Genomic DNA, 20090 nt, shown 5'->3' with positions numbered 1-20090 from the left:
ACACTACACACACACACACACACACACATATATATATATATATATATGTGTGTGTGTGTGTGTGTGTGTGTGTGACACAAGTGTAGAATCATACACTGTTCTTAACATTCTTGTGTATGTACCATCCAGTTTCTTGTTCTGGGCTGCACTCATAGCCCATGACTCAGAGCTGTAGAGTAGAATGGTCATATACAGATAGATAGATGTTATGGGATAGTTTGAGGTCTAGTACAAGCTGATACTACCGGTAGAGATCACAAAAGACTCACCTTCCACTTGTGGGGTGTTGGAGACTGCCGGGAACGTGGAGACAAAACTAGTAGTGGTAGTACTAGCAGCAGCTGCAGTAGTACTGGTAGTCTGTAGTGTGTGTGTGTGTATGTACATATATCAGTGCGTGTGTTATGGATTTCACATTGCTACGGAATGTTCTAATGTGACTGTAGCTCATACAATGCCTATAACTTATTGCAGAAAAGATCACGTTTGGTGGGAGGGGAAGAGAAGCTGGAAAATTCCTTAGTATCTCCGGAGTTGCCGTGTCTGATGACAGTGAGATATTTGTGACTGATTTTATCAACCAACGAGTCCAGGTTTTCAGCATGAATGGGGCCTATCTCCGCCTGTTCCTAACGCGAGTGCCGGGTGAATCTAGAAAAATGCATATGCGTCCTTCCAGTGTTGCTTTTGACGTGGATTCTGGCTACCTGTGGGTACTGGGGAGTGTTGTGACTGGGCATGGGGGTGGAGATTGTGACACTGTACACGGATACATGCATGTCGTACAGTACAGTACGAAAGGCCAGGCCAGGAAGAAGTTCAACCCATGGTTCACGAATCTGAGTCGTGATGATCGAATTGGAAAGCCCGTCATTGCGATAGACACGCGCAACAATAAAGTCATCGTGGGGGAGGGATATACAATAAGGATGTTTTATCCAAACGGGACTCTCTATCGGTGTTTCAAAGAAATCGCTAATTATAAAGCTCGAAGGATGGGCTTTGGGGGAATCGCGTTGGATAAGAAGGGAAATATTCTACTTACAGATGGGCATAAAAGCGTCAAGAAGTACAGCCCCTCCGGAGTTAAGATTTGTGAATTTGGAACGACTGGAGGAGCTAAGGGCCGACTGCGTTCACCTACAGGTGTTTGTGTGGACACCTCAGGTCGTATCATCGTGGCAAACAGTGGTCACAATCGAGTAGACATGTTCACAAGCCGGGGCGAGTTTGTCCGCACCATCGTGGGAATGGAAAAGCCGTGGGCCATCGCTATGGGACCCGATGGCCAGTTGGTGGTGACTGGCCGATACACTTACAGGTATACTGTAACTATCTTTCCGCGCCGCATGGTGTTTACTTAACATAATTCTCTAGCCAACGCCCGATCAAAAAGAATGAAAACTAGGTTTACTGAAAATACAGAAGTAGTAGAACATTGTTGAGTATATGTACCATGTAGATTCTGTTTTACCTTTCTTGAACGAAACATAAGAGCTGCACGCATTGTACAGAATATCTTTTGTGGTACCAGAAACAAATGATCAAACCTGTACTTAAAACACGACTGTTGCCTTAACAATAATACTACAACGAGGCAAATTGTTCAATAATTAACTGTTTAGACAACCCTATATTTCAACCAGTAAGAAGTAACTGAACATCTATGGTGTCAATGTAGCCAAGAAACATGTAGCATATCAGTATGTGGTGAATTGGCAAAACATATTCAAGTAAAACCAACATGTCAGCTACAACCAGAGTTTGGACGAAGCGCATGTACGTACGTTTAATCTTAGCGCTGACATGAATTGTCTAGCTTCAGAAGATGACTCGTGGGCTGCTTCATCTACATAGAAATGAATTGATTCTGTCTGCACATTGCAATGAAGCATAGCCGTAGTACAACTAATCAAGTTGTAGTGTGTATTGTTTCTTACAATTTCAAAAATACATTGCCAGGGAAAGACATGGTGCTTCTTTCCTATATAATATTGTTACAATAGTGATGTTCTCATATGAAAGACCTTTATTGTACGTTTGTGCTCTAACGAGCTAAGTACAGGTCATGGGTAAACAGGGAAAAGAAAACAGTAGTGACACTTACATACTATATAAACTAACGCGATCTACTATTTACAGGTTCAGCTTCTTCTCGCTTCTTGGCGCAGTTAAAGATGTACGAACATATTGAGCTAATGATACATGGTTTGTCAAGTTTCATGAGGAATTCGAATTTTGCTATTCTATCTAAATGTCTAAAGCTTGGGAACTTATCTATTACATAAGTATAGAGGGAATCCCTCTCGTTTCTATATAATGTGCAGTCAACTACAAAATGGCATTCATCTTCAATATAATCTAGATTACAAAATTGGCAGATCCTTTGCTGTAGAGGAATGTGGTTGTGTCTTCCCTTTTCTATGCGGAGTTTGTGTGAACTTATCCGGAGTTTTGTGATGGCTGTTCTGTGTCGAATGTTCGTAATTCTCAGATATTTTTCCTCGTGGTGTTTTTTAGTAATCCGTATGTTCGTAATTTGTTGTTGTTATGAATTTCTGCTGTAAAAGTTTGGAAATACATGCCCTTTAAACGTTGATCAAATGATGGAATAATTTGTGAAGAATTTAAGACATACGACATCGGCGAATTCCATACGTAGGCAAAACCACACTCCTCTAGCGTTTTGCGGACTCCCGAAGCCCAGCATTTAGTGCCGGATACATCCAGTTCAAGTTGACACAATAGGAGAGGGACCAGTGTAAGCGCATGCGGGGTAAGGCCACTTTGAGTACCCACGATTTATTTTTGGACTTATTTTTGAAATAATATTTTTTCCTGGGCAAATTTTGCTCATACAGACCCATTTTTGTGGTAAGTAGGACAGAAGAATGTGTATTTTTCAAATCTGCCCAAAAAGTTTGACCTTTGGCAAGACTTGACCTTCTATCGACCCCGAGATGGGTCCTGGGTGAATGGACTGTTCCACTTGGACAGGGGGTGAAATCCAGGTATCATTTCAGTATTTGGGCTGTAACTCAAAAACAGGCAGGAGTCGAACTTCCACTATTTGTACCAAAAGAAACCTGACAAATTCAGCCTTGCAGTGGGGTTTGGAATAAAAGTAAATGTGTTTTTAAATGCTTGTTTCTAGTGGTTTTTAAGTGCTTGTTTCTAGTGGTTTCACCATAGAATTCCAATGGAAGCTTCATTCACTGGTCCCTCCCCAATAGAGCGTCTGCTGAGAGACTATCAAACGGCACGTTCTGGCGTATTCTGATATAGTGTTTAATGGCGTTTAGAGATGCTTCTAGTTTGAGGGGATAACGTCCCAATTCCGCCATTACGGCAAGATTGCAGGCGGATCTGGGAACGTATAAAGAAAGTTTATTTTCCATAGCCCGGGCTAAGCCACGATCTATAACCTATGGCTTCTCCACGGGCGCTGGGGACGAGCGTGAGACAAGGCTCTGATTTAATGTTTTGTTTCTTACTTTTATGCAGTGATATGTGATGTTGGATGTGTATATGTGATGTTCCCTCAAAATCAAAAGCATTTGCACAATGATTGAGTCAAAATTTTTAAATGTAGGAACCTTGTTTTTTTCGGCCTGCTTGTTTTTTTTCGACCGCTCGCATTAGATTTGGAGACTGCAGAGGATGTCATCCATAAAATTTACTTGCTGTGGCCTAAGGGAAATATGAATGACATGCACTTCAAAAAATTCTCGCCAGGAGAAGGAGGTTCTGCCCCCGCAAAACCTTGAGCAAGAACTTGTTTTTCATGTTAATAGCCTGAAGTGACTACGAGCCTTATTGCGTCAGGGGAACTTCCAAACATTCTCGCTAGGAGGAGGACGCTCTGTTGCCTAAAACATTTAGCCAGTCAAATAGAAGTTCTGCCTGTATTGCAAAACTACAGTGTCTTGCTGCAAGTGGAGCTGAATATACTAGCTAGTGTTACAGTCAATGAATGGTTAAAAAAGACACAGACAACAGATATGTGACCCCATGACTCCGCTTTATTCCGTATGTACGGAACTCCGGATGTTTCCTTGCCTCATCACAAAACATACAACACAGTACATCTTGCCTATCAATACATTACAACACAGTAATCAAGAGACAACAGTTCACTTGTCAACGGCATTAATAGCTTTTTGTGTTTAGCCGTGATTCATTCGAATGCATGTTCTCAGTGTAGATGTGGTGTATATGTCACAGGGGAGATTGGAATCCAGGGGGATCCGGAATCCTCCTATGGGAGATTGGAATCCCTATCTCCCCTAGGAATCCCTATCTCACAATGGCCTGATGCAAATATCTGAGTCTGATTTATATATTCACTTACCTATGCTGAAAGTGATTGAAAGTTTAGGTGTGAACTAACTCCCAAGCATTTTGATGCAATCAAAATTTCTCCTTTTAAAATTGGAGATTGTCCTGTAAAGATTCCCCATTGTCCTAGGACAAATTGGACAAATCTCCCCTAGGTGGATTCCGGATCCCCCTGGATTCCAATCTTGCCTTTGACATATATATATATAATTATATAGAAACAGTTTACAAACAACGATTGCTCATATCCCCTCCCCTTCTTTATAAAAACATGTACTTGATCTCAAGATAAGCACACATTTAGATCCCAATGCAATATTTACCATAGAAATGATGTACTGTAGGGTTTACAGACAACGATTTCTCAGACCCCCCCCCCCAATTAAAACGTGTACGTAGTACAAGCAAAGCTGCACATCGAAATACATTTGGCATAGAAATGATGTACTGTTAAAGTTGTGGTTACAATTCTAAGGGTGATATGACATTGATAAGTGAACTATGATAAGTGAACTATGTCACATTGAACCCTGTGTCCTACTAATTGAGACATTGTCACATTACCCCATTTTTTTCATCGCGTCTCGTAATAAGCTGACGAGAAAAGGACTTTATCATGACTAGTAGCAGATTCTAAAATATTGAAATTAGCAAAGTAGATTTTGCACATAAACTTAGGTAGAAGCTGCATTAGTAATAGAAATCACCGAATAATAAGACGCAGCAGTCAAAGATTAGAAAACGCCTTGTTGTCTACTATGCGCCAGAGGTACGTGAGTACAACATCGAAACGCCCAGTGAAGTTCATGCTTGCTATCCAACCCAAGCTAAACGTCACCAGAGAGGCTGTGATAAAATTCACCAACACTAACTTTAGGCCGAGAAAAAGCTGATTACAGCGTCTCTAAGTTTAGATAGGGAGCCTTAACTATTGGTATATAATAATAAAATTTACTTCACTGAGTTTAGATGAAGAGCCTAAACTGCGGTTAAGACGGAGCTAGTGTACTATTGGTGTATGATAATAAAGATTACTATTTAGATGAAGATACTATACTATTGATATATGATGGTAAGGTTTGCTAAACTAAGTTTAAACGGAGTTAATGTACTTTTGGTGTATGTATGATAATAAAGGTTACTAAAGGTTAGATGGAGAGACTATACTATTGATATATGATGATAAGGTTTGCTACACTAAGTTTAAACGAAGATAATGTACTTTTGGTGTATGTATGATAATAAAGGTTACTAAAGGTTAGATGGAGAGACCATACTATTGATATATGATGATAAGGTTTGCTACACTAAGTTTAAACGGAGTTAATGTACTTTTGGTGTATGTATGATAATAAAGGTTACTAAAGGTTAGATGGAGAGATTATACTATTGATATATGATGATAAGGTTTGCTACACTAAGTTTAAACGGAGATAATGTACTTTTGGTGTATGTATGATAATAAAGATTATTAAAGGTTAGATGGAGAGACTATACTATTGATATATGATGATAAGGTTTGCTACACTAAGTTTAAACGGAGTTAATGTACTTTTGGTGTATGTATGATAATAAAGATTATTAAAGGTTAGATGGAGAGACTATACTATTGATATATGATGGTAAGGTTTGCTACACTAAGTTTAAACGGAGTTAATGTACTTTTGGTGTATGTATGATAATAAAGGTTACTAAAGGTTAGATGGAGAGATTATACTTTTGATATATGATGGTAAGGTTTGCTACACTAAGTTTAAACGGAGTTAATGTACTTTTGGTGTATGTATGATAATAAAGATTATTAAAGGTTAGATGGAGAGACTATACTATTGATATATGATGGTAAGGTTTGCTACACTAAGTTTAAACGAAGATAATGTACTTTTGGTGTATGTATGATAATAAAGGTTACTAAAGGTTAGATGGAGAGATTATACTATTGATATATGATGGTAAGGTTTGCTACACTAAGTTTAAACGGAGATAATGTACTTTTGGTGTATGTATGATAATAAAGGTTACTATTTAGATGAAGAGACTATACTATTGATATATGATGGTAAGGTTTGCTACACTAAGTTTAAACGGAGTTAATGTACTTTTGGTGTATGTATGATAATAAAGGTTACTAAAGGTTAGATGGAGAGACTATACTATTGGTGTTTGATGGTAAAGCTTGCTACACTGTCTGTCAAGTTTAGACGGAGAGTCTATACTATTAGCTTAAAAACTGTGTCTTACAAGAAGTCTGAAACGGATTCAAACTGTAATTGCCTACAAAAAATGAGACTTATTCAATGTTTTGACTGTTCAGCTCCATTCCTTGCCAGGATAGAAGCTAAAGGCTCGAGTTGAACAGTGGGAAAATATTGATTACGTCCAGTTTTTCTGAATGGCCACAGTTTAAACCTGTTCTATATTGTATATTTTTGTTGTTATGACGATAACGTACACAAGTTCAATACACTGCTTAATCCCCTGGACTTACGAACAAACAAACTTACAGTTTGGTTAACTTTGGTGTATGATAATAATATTCATTATACTACGTTACACGCTTGAAAATCTGTACTACTGCTTACAATAATTCTGTGCTGTTGAAATGTTGTCTTGACGTAAAAAGTTGTTACGCTGACGTCATGTACCTCATCCTCTTACTTGTTCACAGTGTAGTCTGTAAGAAAAAGAGGTGCTTGTTCGTAAATACCGTAGCATCAAGCACATTAAATGTCATATTATAATATAGATTTAACCCTATCTAAATTGTTTTTTTGGGGGGATTTGTGGGACTACACATACATAAACGTATATATGTGGGACTAGGAGGGTCTCATTCGCCCCCCCCCCCTCTTTTAAGTCGAGAACGGTATATCGTATGGCCACCAAATAGATTATAGTGTGCTTGTGAAAATAAACCATTTTCACATTTTTGTGTCATTATTACGTAATGTGACATCATTATGACGTCATTTATGTTTTAATGACCAAAACCATCCAGATAGGTTATTCTTGTAAAACTGAATGATATGCAACAAAATCTAACTAAAACTGTGTTTAAAAGAACATTCAGGCCTTCTTAGACTTGTTACCCATAGCAACAACGCTGACGTAAAAAATGACGTCATACATAGTGAAGCTGTCCACCAAGATACGGCCTAGATAAGCAATGGGAATTGACAATCGTTCCTATGTGGGGTCTATTTTTTAAAAAATTCGAAGTTGTGATTAAATTTTAATAGAGTGGGTATATCAAGATCGTGTACCTCAACATTTCTATTACTCTGTCATTCTATTGCCTTTTTTAAAACTGATGGTGATGGTGAAGACATTTTAAAGTAGGATCTGAATAAATGGCCGAAACATGGCGAACAATTTATCTGCCCAGTCACAAAGTCCATGATCAGTTCTGGTTCAACGTGGCTAACTCATCTGAACTGTATTTATTTTAACCTATTTGAAAAATGTGTGGGTTCTTTTTCACACGAAGCATGCTAGCTGTGAAGATGTTTTGTGCGAATGTTTTTAAGCGCCCAATTTAAACGTTGTCAATTTGGACAGAGTTTGCAATATTTCCAGACACATATTTCTATGAACACTACGTCTAATCCCTAATATTTTGACGATAACGTCAAACATGTCTTCCTTACCCATCTGACAGATGTAGGGCAGTCGGTTCCAGCAGGTCAGTACAACCCAGCGACTCAGTCTGTTGGTCCTCCACAGTGCCCCGCAGTCCCTGCGCTTGTGATTGGCTCTGGACCGGAACTTGCGATAGCTTCCCAGCGGGGTTCCGTCATTCCATACGAACCTACGCTCCCTGTTCAGGTCATCCAGGCCCATCCAGTAAGTCCTAAGATAAGGAATGGACGAACGATTCAATAAATGAATGAATGAGCACAGGTTTTGTTATCGTTGTATGGGAAACTAGAAAGCTGTTTTTTTTTTTACTTTTTTATAAATAAAGAAACGATGTATTAAATACAAATGTTACACTGTTTCAATGTAGGAATACGCAACTAATGTACCAGATATACGCATTGGTATAACCGTATATAAGTAAATTGGTATTTCTATAATGAGAATTCCTTAAAATTATTATTCTACCCCAATTGGTTGGGGGCTTATCCTTTGCATAGTTTTAAAATAACATCTATGTTGGGATATCCACCCGGGATAACCGGCAGACATTTTAGGAGAGACGTTTCTTTCGCAATTTAAATTGCATAACAGCAATACACGAGAACAGGCAGCAAATTTAATTAGCTCTTGATGTGCTTCAAGAAATATGATTCCAGATATTAATTTCAAAAAGTTACGCCACTATTATATTATTTACCTCAGAGCTAAGCGACCACTGATTCTCTTTATGTTCTCCGTGACGAATGTCTGCACACCGGCGTCTTTTATCATAGCCAAGGTGCCGCTATGGGACCCGCACACCTGTCGGGCTGCCCGGTAGTTCAGCCGGCGGTCGCTCCTGGTGGAGAACCAGAAGCACTGGTTCTGGTACCTGCCAAAGTTGCTGGCAGGGAGTAGGCCAGGAAAGAGGACGGAGCAATCTAGGACTAAAGATGAAGAGACAAAATGATAGTATCTGTCAAGATAACAAACTCAGCTGCATTTCCTCATAAGCCACGATGAAGCCATTTTACCTCACCATGTAAAGTTCACTTTCTTTTAAAACATTTATTCAATCAGGCATTTATTCAAAAGCACGCTACAACTGAATAGACAGTACTAGCATATATCAATTTACAGGATAAATATACGTCTTACGATCGCATGTTGGAACAGGATTACTCCATGTTCCGTCAGCTTGGCACGTCGCAGTAGCAGCGCCGTTCAGTACGTATCCCGGGTTACAGGTGAAGGTGACCGAGTTCGGGTAGGAGACAGCTCCGGTAGGAGTCACCGCTCCGTTAGCTGGGGCCGCCCGAGTCGGGCATTGGATCGCTGCAATGGCTGGTACAAAAATAAGCATTTTCGTTGCAAGGACACTTTGATAGGTAAAGCCATTCATCAAAATTGCACCATGGAGGAGGAAAAGCACGTTAAAATGAATAGATTTATTGGTTGAGTTGAGTTGTTTATTGCAAATTCATGCCCGAGGGCTAATTGCATACAGACATTGACAAGAAAAATGTGATGATATAAGACTATTTGCTAACATGAAGTTCTAAGTGTACGGTATACTTATCAAACGTTGGTATACATACAGGATAAAAAAGTAAATATCCAATATGTGAACAGGTAAGAGGAACAAGGTAACTGCTTTTCTAATCTATTCTATTCTATTAAACTATTCTAGCCATGCTATTAGGGGGTTTGACTTCTTCCCAAAGTTGTTCTTCCCAACTGTCAGGGCATTGGGGTAGATATAGTCAAGTCAAGTCAAAGTTTATTGCGCAACGATTGTCACGGGTCCAATGTATGGCAAATAATAAGATTACTAGTTGGTATGTGTCTAACATAATGCTATACATATGGTCAACGGACATTGTATCTGACAGTATTATAATAATAACTTTATTGCACAACAGTTGTACATGGTACAAAGTATGGCAAAACTTATCTATAAACTTAACTATGGACTAAACTAACTAATACAGGAGTTTGTGGCTGATATAGGATGTGAATGAACTTTTACAATATTGGAGGAATTTCTTATGTCTAGACATTGTTTGATATACATTCCTATATCTACCATACATGAGTTATCACAGGTCATTATTATCTTAAATTTGCTACTTAAATCCATCGATGTAAATTCTGGTACATATACTACTGGCTAGAGAATATGAGGGGCGATCGTTATAAGGTGCAATTACAACACATACTTATCTGACAGATGAATCCCCGGGGGAGGCTGCACGGGGCATCATTCCATTCGCCGCTGGTTCGAAAATTGGTCTCGGCACAGTGTTCTCCCCCGTTAGCATTGTTCGGCTCGCCGGTGTACCAGTTGGAATAGCCGGATGACGCCAGGGTTTGACCGTCTGCGAATACCCACTGCGCTTCGTTCACGGTGTCTGTCCGTACTTCATCAGCTCCTCCCCCGATGAACGTGTTGATCGCGCTGTTCTTCGGCATGGCCAGCAGTCCCCCGTCTGCCGCACACGTCTGTCTAGCCTCGTCGTATGTCTTCGGGTCTGCAAAGTCCTTGTAGCAAACTCCGTTAAAGCTAACGTAGCCTGCTATTGGACACACTAGAGAAAAAAGGTAACCATACTAGGTGACTTAACAAACATGTACTTGCCATTCACCAACAAACCGCTAGTATAAAATAATGCTGTTGACCTTATACATCCGCTAACACCATCCATTTGAAAGTCTAAGGTGGATTTTTAGGACATGTTGCAAAAATCAGTACGACTGAATTTCAAAGATGAACACAAATTGATTACAAATGAAAGGAATAGAATCATTTTAATTCACAAAATCAAAATAAAGGCCAAGACTACATTTCCAACCACGCAACATACTAGTATCGTAGTACCAGATCAAATGTCATAATGGTTATATTTCTTATAAGTGTCCTAAGATGAGTGAGAAACAACAATAACATTCAAGAAGATCCACTTATCCGGCAAGGAATTAGTATTAAAAGGGTCAAGGGTCAATTCTTCCCATATCCTCACCACTATAGTATTGGCGTCAAAAGCTCATTTTGCAAGAAATTCATTGCGTGTTAATTCCGAATTCATCTTACGTGTGCAAGTTGGAACAGGATTACTCCAAGTCCCGTCAGCTCGGCATGTCGAACCAGTAGTGCCGTTCAGTACGTATCCCGAGTTACAGGTGAAGGTGGCCGAGTTCGGGTAGGAGACCGCTCCGGTAGGACTCACCGCGCCGTTAGCTGGGGCTGCCCGAGCCGGGCATTGGACCGCTGCAATAGGAAGTAAGAAAAACAAGCTTGGTAAAGGTAGATATACAATTACAATATCTTGGGTATGACTTCGGCCAAGTAGGATATGAACATCTATGTGAGGAATCGGTTTTTCTATTCAGAAACCTGGACCAGCCTATATACCAAATATATTGGTCACTGCACTGAGGAAGGAAAGGTCTTTGTATTGGCGTCAAAAGCTCATTTAACAAGAAATTCATTGCGTATATTAGTTCCGAATTCATCTTACGTGTGCATGTTGGAACAGGATTACTCCATGTCCCGTCAGCTCGGCATGTCGAACAAGCAGCGCCGTTCAGTACGTATCCCGAGTTACAGGTGAAGGTGGCCGAGTTCGGGTAGGAGACCGCTCCGGTAGGACTCACCGCGCCGTTAGCTGGGGCTGTCCGAGCCGGACATTGAACCGCTGCAATAGGAAGTAAGAAAAACAAGCTTGGTAAAGCTAGATATACAATTACAATATCTTGGGTATGACTTCTGCCAAGTAAGATATGAACATCTATGTGAGGAATCGGTTTTTCTATTCATAAACCTGGACCAGCCTATATACCAAATATATTGGTCACTGCACTGAGGAAGGAAAGGTCTTTGTATCGGTGTCAAAAGCTCATTTAACAAGAGTTCCGAGATCTCATACCTCCATGAAATATGGGCTTGATATGTAAATGTAAATTTCTTCTTTAATTATGCAAATGACCTCTGCATTAACATAATATATGCATCGTGATGTTAACTTTTGATTAACTTAAAGATGTCCCAAGTAAGACATTCCCATCATTCACCATTGAGAAATCATATATTTTTTGCATTAATTATGCAAATTAGGTCATCATTTGCATAATTAGTATCTGTTGATGTTCCATCTGCCATAGGTTACATACATTACATGTATGAAAGTTCTATAATGTAAAACACTGTAATTATAGAATTTCCTCATTAATTATGCAAATAAAGTCCTCATTTGCATAATTTGCAGTTAATTGTGTACATCTCTCTGTCAGATACCTACACACCAAAAATGATGAAAATACGCTGTTCCTATCTGGACTTATTGGCTTTCAAAGATTTCGCCCGAAAGTCCCCTGCAGTTCCTGAACAAGCTGCTAGGGGGACCAAACCCACACCACTTATTCCTAACAGGAAAAGCTATCTGTCACCAAAAATTGAAGACCATAGCATGTTCAGGACAAAAGATACAAAAACCGGAAGTTCTGCTGCAGTACCAAGGTCATCCACCAGGAGGCCCATATTTGACCTTGACCTTTGTCTTCCTAAGACTTATCAGCATACCAAATATCATCACAATCCATAAAGGCGTTATGAAGTTATGCTGACTACAAAGTTGCGGAAACACACACAGACACACACACAGACACACAGACAGACGCCGCCAAAAACAATACCTCCATTTTTCATGGAGGTAACAAGAAATTCATTGCGTATATTAGTTCCGAATTCATCTTACGTGGGCATGTTGGAACAGGATTACTCCATGTTCCGTCATTACGTGCCTTTGCAATTCGGGGATAAGGCCACTTTCAAGTGAAACCAGCTATCCGAAACAAAATAGGCTGATACCACTGAAAGTATCAGCCTATTCCACTTCAGGACCTGTTCTTTCAACCTAGCATGTACCAATTGCAACGGCAGTGCCGACCAACTACTAAACGTGGTAATATATATATAGACCTGCAGGTGGTCTTACCTTGGCAAGTTGGAATAGGATTACTCCAAGTCCCGTCAGCTTGGCACGTCGCAGCAGCAGCGCCGTTCAGTACGTATCCCGAGTTACAGGTGAAGGTGACCGAGTTCGGGTAGGAGACCGCTCCGGTAGGACTCACCGCTCCGTTAGCTGGGGCCGCCCGAGTCGGGCATCGGATCGCTGTAATGGAAAGTTTAAAGAAACGTCAAATCTTGATTTAAAATCCACAATATCTTGTGTATGAGTCTTGTGCATCTAAGTGAGAAATATTTCTTTACAGAAACCTGTACAACCAGCCATATATAATAGAATACACTATAAAACGACAGTCGTTAGTAGACGTCTGTTTGCCAAGATTTGAACGTTGAAAGTGGCCTGCCTTCTCATTTTCTCAAAGATATAGTGCGGTTACGTCGATGAAGGTTAGACATCCAGGTAATACGATACGCCAAGAAGCAGTTACGCAAGCAACTGGATATGATTTTAGAAACGGTCAGACGTTTCAGCTAGTATCCATTAGCTTTCGTCAGTGACTGCATTCTCCTCTGGTCTCCCAGTCACTGACGAAAGCTAGTGAATACTAGCTGAAACGTCTGACCGTTTCCAAAATCATATCCAGTTGCTTGAGTAACTGTTTTTTTGGTATATAGTGCGGTTATTATGGGTTCACCACACCAAGAAGTGGTGGTGAACCCATATTGCTTTTTCTGATGTTTCTTCTCCTCCTTCTCCTCCTCCTCCTGCCATATCTTTAAATGGATTCAGCTTCTTCATTTTAGGGCTTAAGGTCCTGAAATTTGGTATGGAGGTACAGTGGGCAAATACCCCTAGGCGTTTTTTAAATTTTTGTGATACAGGCTTTTAGAATGGTTTTATTTGAGTTTTTTGGCTGTGTTATAGCAAATGTATTACTGTGTTAGTGTGCCGTGTTTACCACGTCTGGGCATGAGTCATCACAATGGAATGCAGGGCATCAACCAATAGGCATGCATCTTTCCTCTATACTTCTTGCTGATTGGCTGTTGGGATTTAACTTGATTAACACCCGCACAGAGCATTTCCACCTGCACAGAGCATTTCTTGCTGATTGGCTGTTGGGATTTAACTTGATTAACACCTGCACAGAGCATTTCCATACTGACAGTATGTCTTTATTCAAGTGTTTTGGTAGGTATTTCAAGCTTTTCTGCTCCAGCATTGGAATGCGGGGCATGAACGTTTTTTATTTTATTTTGAAAATCAACAGTTTGCATTATGCAATTAAAAATCCTAACCAATAAAGTAGGGAATAGCTATCCAACTGTTGTTTTAGTTGTATGTTACTTCATATTATAGTTATATCAATGTAAAACTAAATCATTGTTTTCCCTTGTGTTTCTCATTCTTTCCCTGCCATGTGGTAAAATGTGGTGAACCCATCGCTGTATTTGCTCCAAAGCAAATATTGGCCTTTCTAGTGTTAAACTTGATTTTGCTATTAGATGTCGTCTTACGTGTGCAAGTTGGAACAGGGTTACTCCATGTTCCGTCAGCTCGGCATGTCGAACCAGCAGCGCCGTTCAGTACGTATCCCGAGTTACAGGTGAAGGTGACTGAGTTCGGGTAGGAGACCGCTCCGGTAGGACTCACCGCTCCGTTAGCTGGCGCCGTCCGAGCCGGGCATTGGATCGCTGTAATGGAAAATACAAAAATATTTTTTTTGCAAAGTAAGGATCGAATCACAATGTATTCCTTCTGCAGAGTAGGGCATGTACATTAGATGATGCACACTTGTACACTCCGTTGTCCTCACGACTCACAGATGTAATGGTTAAAATGATGGTCACCACGTTTTCACCGTTCACTACTTCTATATCTTTAACTACACTGATCTGTCCTCCAGGTGTGATAGCGCTGCTGCTGTCGTTGTACCAAGTGATCACAGGTGTTGGCACACCTGTACTGATGCAGGTGAATGTTGCTTGACTACCAATATTTATTGTTTGATCCATGGGATGTTGTGTTACTGTGGCAGGCCCTGTACAACACGGGTAAAAATACCGCGTTGAATATACATTTGTACATATACCAACAGAGATAGTAACCGATTGTGATCGTGAACATAGAATCTAAGTGATGCCTCAGACAGTCGGCATTCACTTAAAAATGTGGAAAAATCTCATTCTAGCAATCTAGTCTACACCTAAACATCCAAAAGGACCCATCGACGTTACAAGGAGGCATAACTCTCAAGATTAAAATTGTCTGTATGGCTGTATGAAATTCAATACAGACGTAGTAATATATGCAGTCTGTGAAACAAACACTTGGAATTTCCTAACGGGTTTGGTCCATTCTGTCCTAATGAGATTGAAGATGAACAACATTTTATTATGAATATACATGTGATGATAAACGCACAAACCTGTTCAGCCTTCTTTCCTCTTTCTCAGCGGAATTTGTTACATTTCATGCTATAGATAAGTTCAATTTTGTTCTAGAAAATAAAAAGTCTGGAAAAGTCTGGTTCTGACTCTAGAAAAGTCTGGTTCAAAATCGAGGACTTCTATGCAAGAGGAATGAAGGAGGTGGTGTACATTAGAGCTCACAGACCTACCCTGAACAGAGACGGGGGGCGACACCGGTTACATGTGTATGGCCCGCTACTACGGTCACGTGTCTTTGACGTCACGTACCAAGAGTAGACGGGTCCATTCCGTGAACAAGGTTAAAGGAGGCAGCCGAAAATTTGGGGTAATAAGTCCTAATTCATTCCAGTGTTGTAAGGAAAGTTAGGCATGTCAATTCTGTTGTACCCAAGTATCTGTCTGTATGTCTGTATGTATGTAAAAGACCTTTCGAAAATAGCTGTACTTTTGTTGTGTCAAAAGTTCATGTGACTAATTTAAACTAGACCGTACTTATCTGACAGGAGTCTCCCTCCCAGCCTGCTGCACATCCGCCGGCACACGCTCCTGTTTCCTTGTGACAGGCTGAGTTTCCGGATAAACAGTGACAGTTTTGAGTACAGCTCGCGCCATACGTACCGTCCGGACACGCTAGGAAAACACATAGAAAAACGATTCCATTAGTTACGTTTTAAAATACATAGAAAAGAGTAAGAGTTGTCTTCTGTTGAACTTGACTGTGACTGAAAGAATGCACTGTCTCACAACTGAAAAAATGTCAGTTTTAAAGATGTTCAGTGTAGTTTTAGGGGTGAAAAGTCAGATTTTTCAAAGTCAATATTCTAGTCACGTATCTACATATATAAGGCGGAACAACACTATTCCAATATATATTGACATCCATTGAGCAAAGGTGACTAAAATTGTGATGGAAAATGGTTAGTGGTAGGATCCTGGGCTGATGTTTGAAGCACCACCCAGAAAATAAAGGACTCATTTTGGGGGTGCGTTTCTGTGCTTTGCAGTATGAAATACATGATGCAAATGTGCAAATGTGGGGTAGTGTGTATCAATATCATACAGATTGCCTTATTCAGAATATTTCCAATCTTGCCACCCTGAAATTGCATCGGATACCTTTAAAAGTGTAAAATGAATTTTGTGAATATATTACCGTCTTGACACGTCATTCCGGTGAGCCCAGGAGGACAGGTACACCCTACCGGATCCGGAACCGTCATCAGCTGGCCCTGACAGCCTCCACTGCAGCTGAACCTACACGTCTTACCGAAACGTCCGGACGCACAGGCTGTTTTAACAATGGAAAAGTCAATGAAACGGTCAAAACGTGTACAGAATCATATAAGCGATGCTTTACTAGTTTATTTTGAGAATGTGAATAAAAATCTGCAAGTAATATCCTAGTACTGTGTTCTACTGAAATGATATTCTGTTAGCCTTGTTACCAAACCTATTATAGCTCCCGAGTTCTACATCCTCTCCGTAGGACTCGGGACCTATAAGAGGTTTGGTAACCAGGCTTTATTCTGTAATCCGAGACCATAGCGTGTCAAGGACAAAAGATACAAAAACTGAAAGGTCTGCTGCAGTACCAAGGTTAGTCACCAGAAGGCCCATATTTGACCTTGAACTTTGTCTTCCTATGACCTACCAACATACCAAATATCACAATCCATAAAGGCGTTCTGAAGTTATGTTGACTACAAATGTGCAGAAACACACACAGACACACAGACAGACAGAGACACATAGACACTAAAAACACTAAAAACAATACCTCCATTTTTATGGAGGTAATTATCCAGCTGTTTCAAATCTATTTGCACCCAAGGCCCTGTTTTGCACCCTTGGGCCCACAAAAAGCGATTGGATCGTGCATTGCATGTATTAGAACAGAGATAAAGAACATATAGCCATGACGAGGCCTTTTGAACATAAAGAGTGTTACCTGTCCCACAGTAAGTTCCGTTGAAGCCCGGAGGACAGACACACTCGCCTGTCTGATCATGACACACCCCTCCGTTATAACAGTCGGGACAGTCATTGGAACAGTCAGATCCGTACTTGTTCTCTGCACAGGCTATAACACAAGGTGTTAATTTGTTTGGAACGGAAGAAGAAGAGGAAAAAACTGAGCAAAAACAACATGCTCTCCTTCGATAAACATAATCATAACTACCTTTTGATTGTACTTACGTTTTTGTATTATTGCCTTTATTACTATGAGTTGTGGCTCTTGGTTTAACAAGTTTGTTTTATTACCACCTCACTGAGTTGCGGCATTATATAGTACTCTTACTCTCATTTGTACTAAGTTGACTTTAATTTGTACTTATAAGTTGACTTATCATTTTGTTATATCTATTATTTTCTTGTATATTTTATTTATGTATGCCTGCAGGGCACATTGAAAAACGCCTTAGTGGCGATATGTACACCCTGGGTAAACAAATAAAAACAAACAAACGAACAAATAATAGTTGTTGTTGTTTTCTTCTGAAGTTGTCTTAAATTTCCCATCAGGCCTACTTAAAGTTGGACAGAATTGAAATGTTATTCATGTTCATCGCTGAATCATCCTAAGTGCACATCAAAGGGAAATATGGAGAAACGCAACCATCAACGACTTGCTATGTGGTGTCATATCAACTCAATGAAGCAAATAAAAATACTATATTTTTATTAATAATTGATGTGATGATCCCCACATCCCCATATGCATCCACGTGGAAGGAAACGTCATGAGATTATTGTTGTGAAATTGCGGCCCATAAGAGACGACCGGGATGCCAACTTGTGTAGTGATCGGACTTATATTACCTCTAACTATGAGCCTCACGATGCCCTGTTTCCTGTCAGAATATGCCCCGTCATAGTAGCACTCATAGATCCCTTCATCTGAAGACTGGACGTTGTTGATGTTGAGTGTGAGAGCCGTCTGACCCTGTAGAACGACTCCGTCCTTCCTCCACTCCAGGGCTCCAGTCCTGTTGGAGGCAGGGTTCCGAACCATCTCTAACGTTACTGCGTCTCCCACATTCACGGTACGGGAGAACAGCCGGGGCCTCACGTCAGCTGAAACACAAGAAATAGTAGATACTAAATTGATCCAATCGTTAGCGTATTTTAAAAGTTGGTACGTACATGTAAATTAAATGTCATAGCTTAATATATTGTTTTACTACACTACCCGAAGTTCTATTTCTGAGGACATTTTGGGAGTTACGAAACGCCGGCAGATAACCTTTCGCCGTTTAGCAAAGAACGAAATGTATTTACCTCTACCTCCAAGCTGGTGTAGTAATAACTCTAAACAAAATATCATACAACTTTGCATCCGTCTTTCGATCATTGATTTTAGCCAACCTAGCTATTTGAACAAACTAAGTGGATAAATAGATATAAATGAAGTGACATTGATATTCAATAACAAATATCGGGACTCGTAAATAGAATGGGATATCAAAGTTCTTTGATCTTAATCAACCAAATCTTTTCTCATCTGACAACATACGTTTCAATATTCTTTCTTTTACATTTACCTAACTCAAGTGATAATGACTGGACGTTCTTCAATATGTATATTAAATCTAGTCCATAGGAAGGGGCATCAAGAACGTTTTCAGGTAAGATGAAATATGTGATGAAAGAGCTTTGATATTATATAACTATTGGGACTTTTTGAAAGTTTCTTACCGTCCTCTCTCATCTTGAACGTGATGACTTTGTCAGAGACGCCGTTTTGTCGACCCAGGCAGGAGTAGGCGTTAGTGAGATGTGTTGGATTGTCGTTTCTGTCATAAGGCCAGATCCTCACTCGCCTATGGGGAGGACTAGATCCGCCTCCGGTATTTCTACCTAAGGCAAACCGCCGTCCTGACCCTGTATCTAGTTCAAGCTTGAACCAATAGTTGTCACTTGGCCTCAAAAGCGTCCCGGTGTAGTAGCAGTATAACCAAGTGAAATCCTGGTCCTGGAAATTTGGGTATCTTCGGTCCGTGTCCGGATAGTATGGAAACCTGCTGGTCATTGTGATGTCAGCTACTCCTGGAGTAAAGATTGCAATGAATTTTCTGTACGACTGAAATTCACAGATTTATCACCATTACCTTCGACAAAAATTGACGAAGGTTATGTTTTCCTGGCCGTGTGTCTGTCTGTCTGTCTGTGAACAGCATAACTCGAGAAAGCTTAGTGGATTATCTTGATATTTGGTAGGTGGGTAGGTCTTCATGAGACATGGAACTGATTAGATTTTGGGCCCCCTAGCGTCTTGTTATGGTACTGCAGCTGAATTTCCAGTTTTGATATCTTGTGATCTGGACATGCAAGGGTCATGAAATTTAGATGGTACATAGCTCTTGGGCTGGGAATAAAGTGACACGAGTTTGAAGTGATGCTTGACATAATAATATTCCAATTATGCAAATATTAATGTAATTTTCATAATTAATGAGGAAATTCTATAAATCAGCTGCATTCCATGATAGGACTAATCAAGCTTGTGTCATATGTAATCAAGAACGGCAGAAATACAGGCAGGTATCAATTATGCAAATGAGGACTTAATTTGCCTAATTAATGAGAAAATGTTATAATTACATAGTGGTAACTGCCCCTGGAATTTCATACATGGGATATTTGAAAGTTATGTGAAGGTGAACATAATTAAACATAACTTATTTAAATAAGGACCTCATTTGCATAATTTATGAGGACATGCTATAATGGCATG

The 20090-nt window shown here is 40.0% G+C and overlaps 2 protein-coding genes across 2 annotated transcripts in view; one reads left to right on the top strand and one right to left on the bottom strand.

The window, feature by feature from the left end:
- LOC109465570 overlaps positions 1–1364 on the top strand; it is a 6445-nt gene extending 5081 nt beyond the window's left edge. Inside the window, exon 2 of the mRNA XM_019762928.1 lies at positions 475–1364. Within this exon, the coding sequence (XP_019618487.1) occupies positions 475–1364 (890 nt within the window). The remainder of the gene's footprint in view (positions 1–474) is intronic.
- Positions 1365–7404: 6040 nt separating this feature from the next.
- The window catches only part of LOC109465569, a 16091-nt gene continuing 3405 nt past the window's right edge, over positions 7405–20090 (bottom strand). The window contains exons 2-10 of the mRNA XM_019762927.1: positions 19052–19402; positions 18176–18430; positions 17304–17435; positions 16509–16643; positions 15848–15985; positions 10176–10544; positions 8675–8903; positions 7986–8188; positions 7405–7493 (exon numbers count right to left, since the gene is read on the bottom strand). Coding sequence (XP_019618486.1) covers positions 7405–7493; positions 7986–8188; positions 8675–8903; positions 10176–10544; positions 15848–15985; positions 16509–16643; positions 17304–17435; positions 18176–18430; positions 19052–19402 — 1901 coding nt within the window. The remainder of the gene's footprint in view (positions 7494–7985; positions 8189–8674; positions 8904–10175; positions 10545–15847; positions 15986–16508; positions 16644–17303; positions 17436–18175; positions 18431–19051; positions 19403–20090) is intronic.

Source organism: Branchiostoma belcheri, unplaced genomic scaffold (assembly GCF_001625305.1).
Source record: "Branchiostoma belcheri isolate BF01 breed outbred unplaced genomic scaffold, Haploidv18h27 scaffold153, whole genome shotgun sequence".
NCBI lineage: Eukaryota > Metazoa > Chordata > Leptocardii > Amphioxiformes > Branchiostomatidae > Branchiostoma > Branchiostoma belcheri.
The sequence above is the reverse complement of the archived record's forward strand: the minus strand, read 5'-3'. Positions and strand labels throughout refer to the sequence as shown.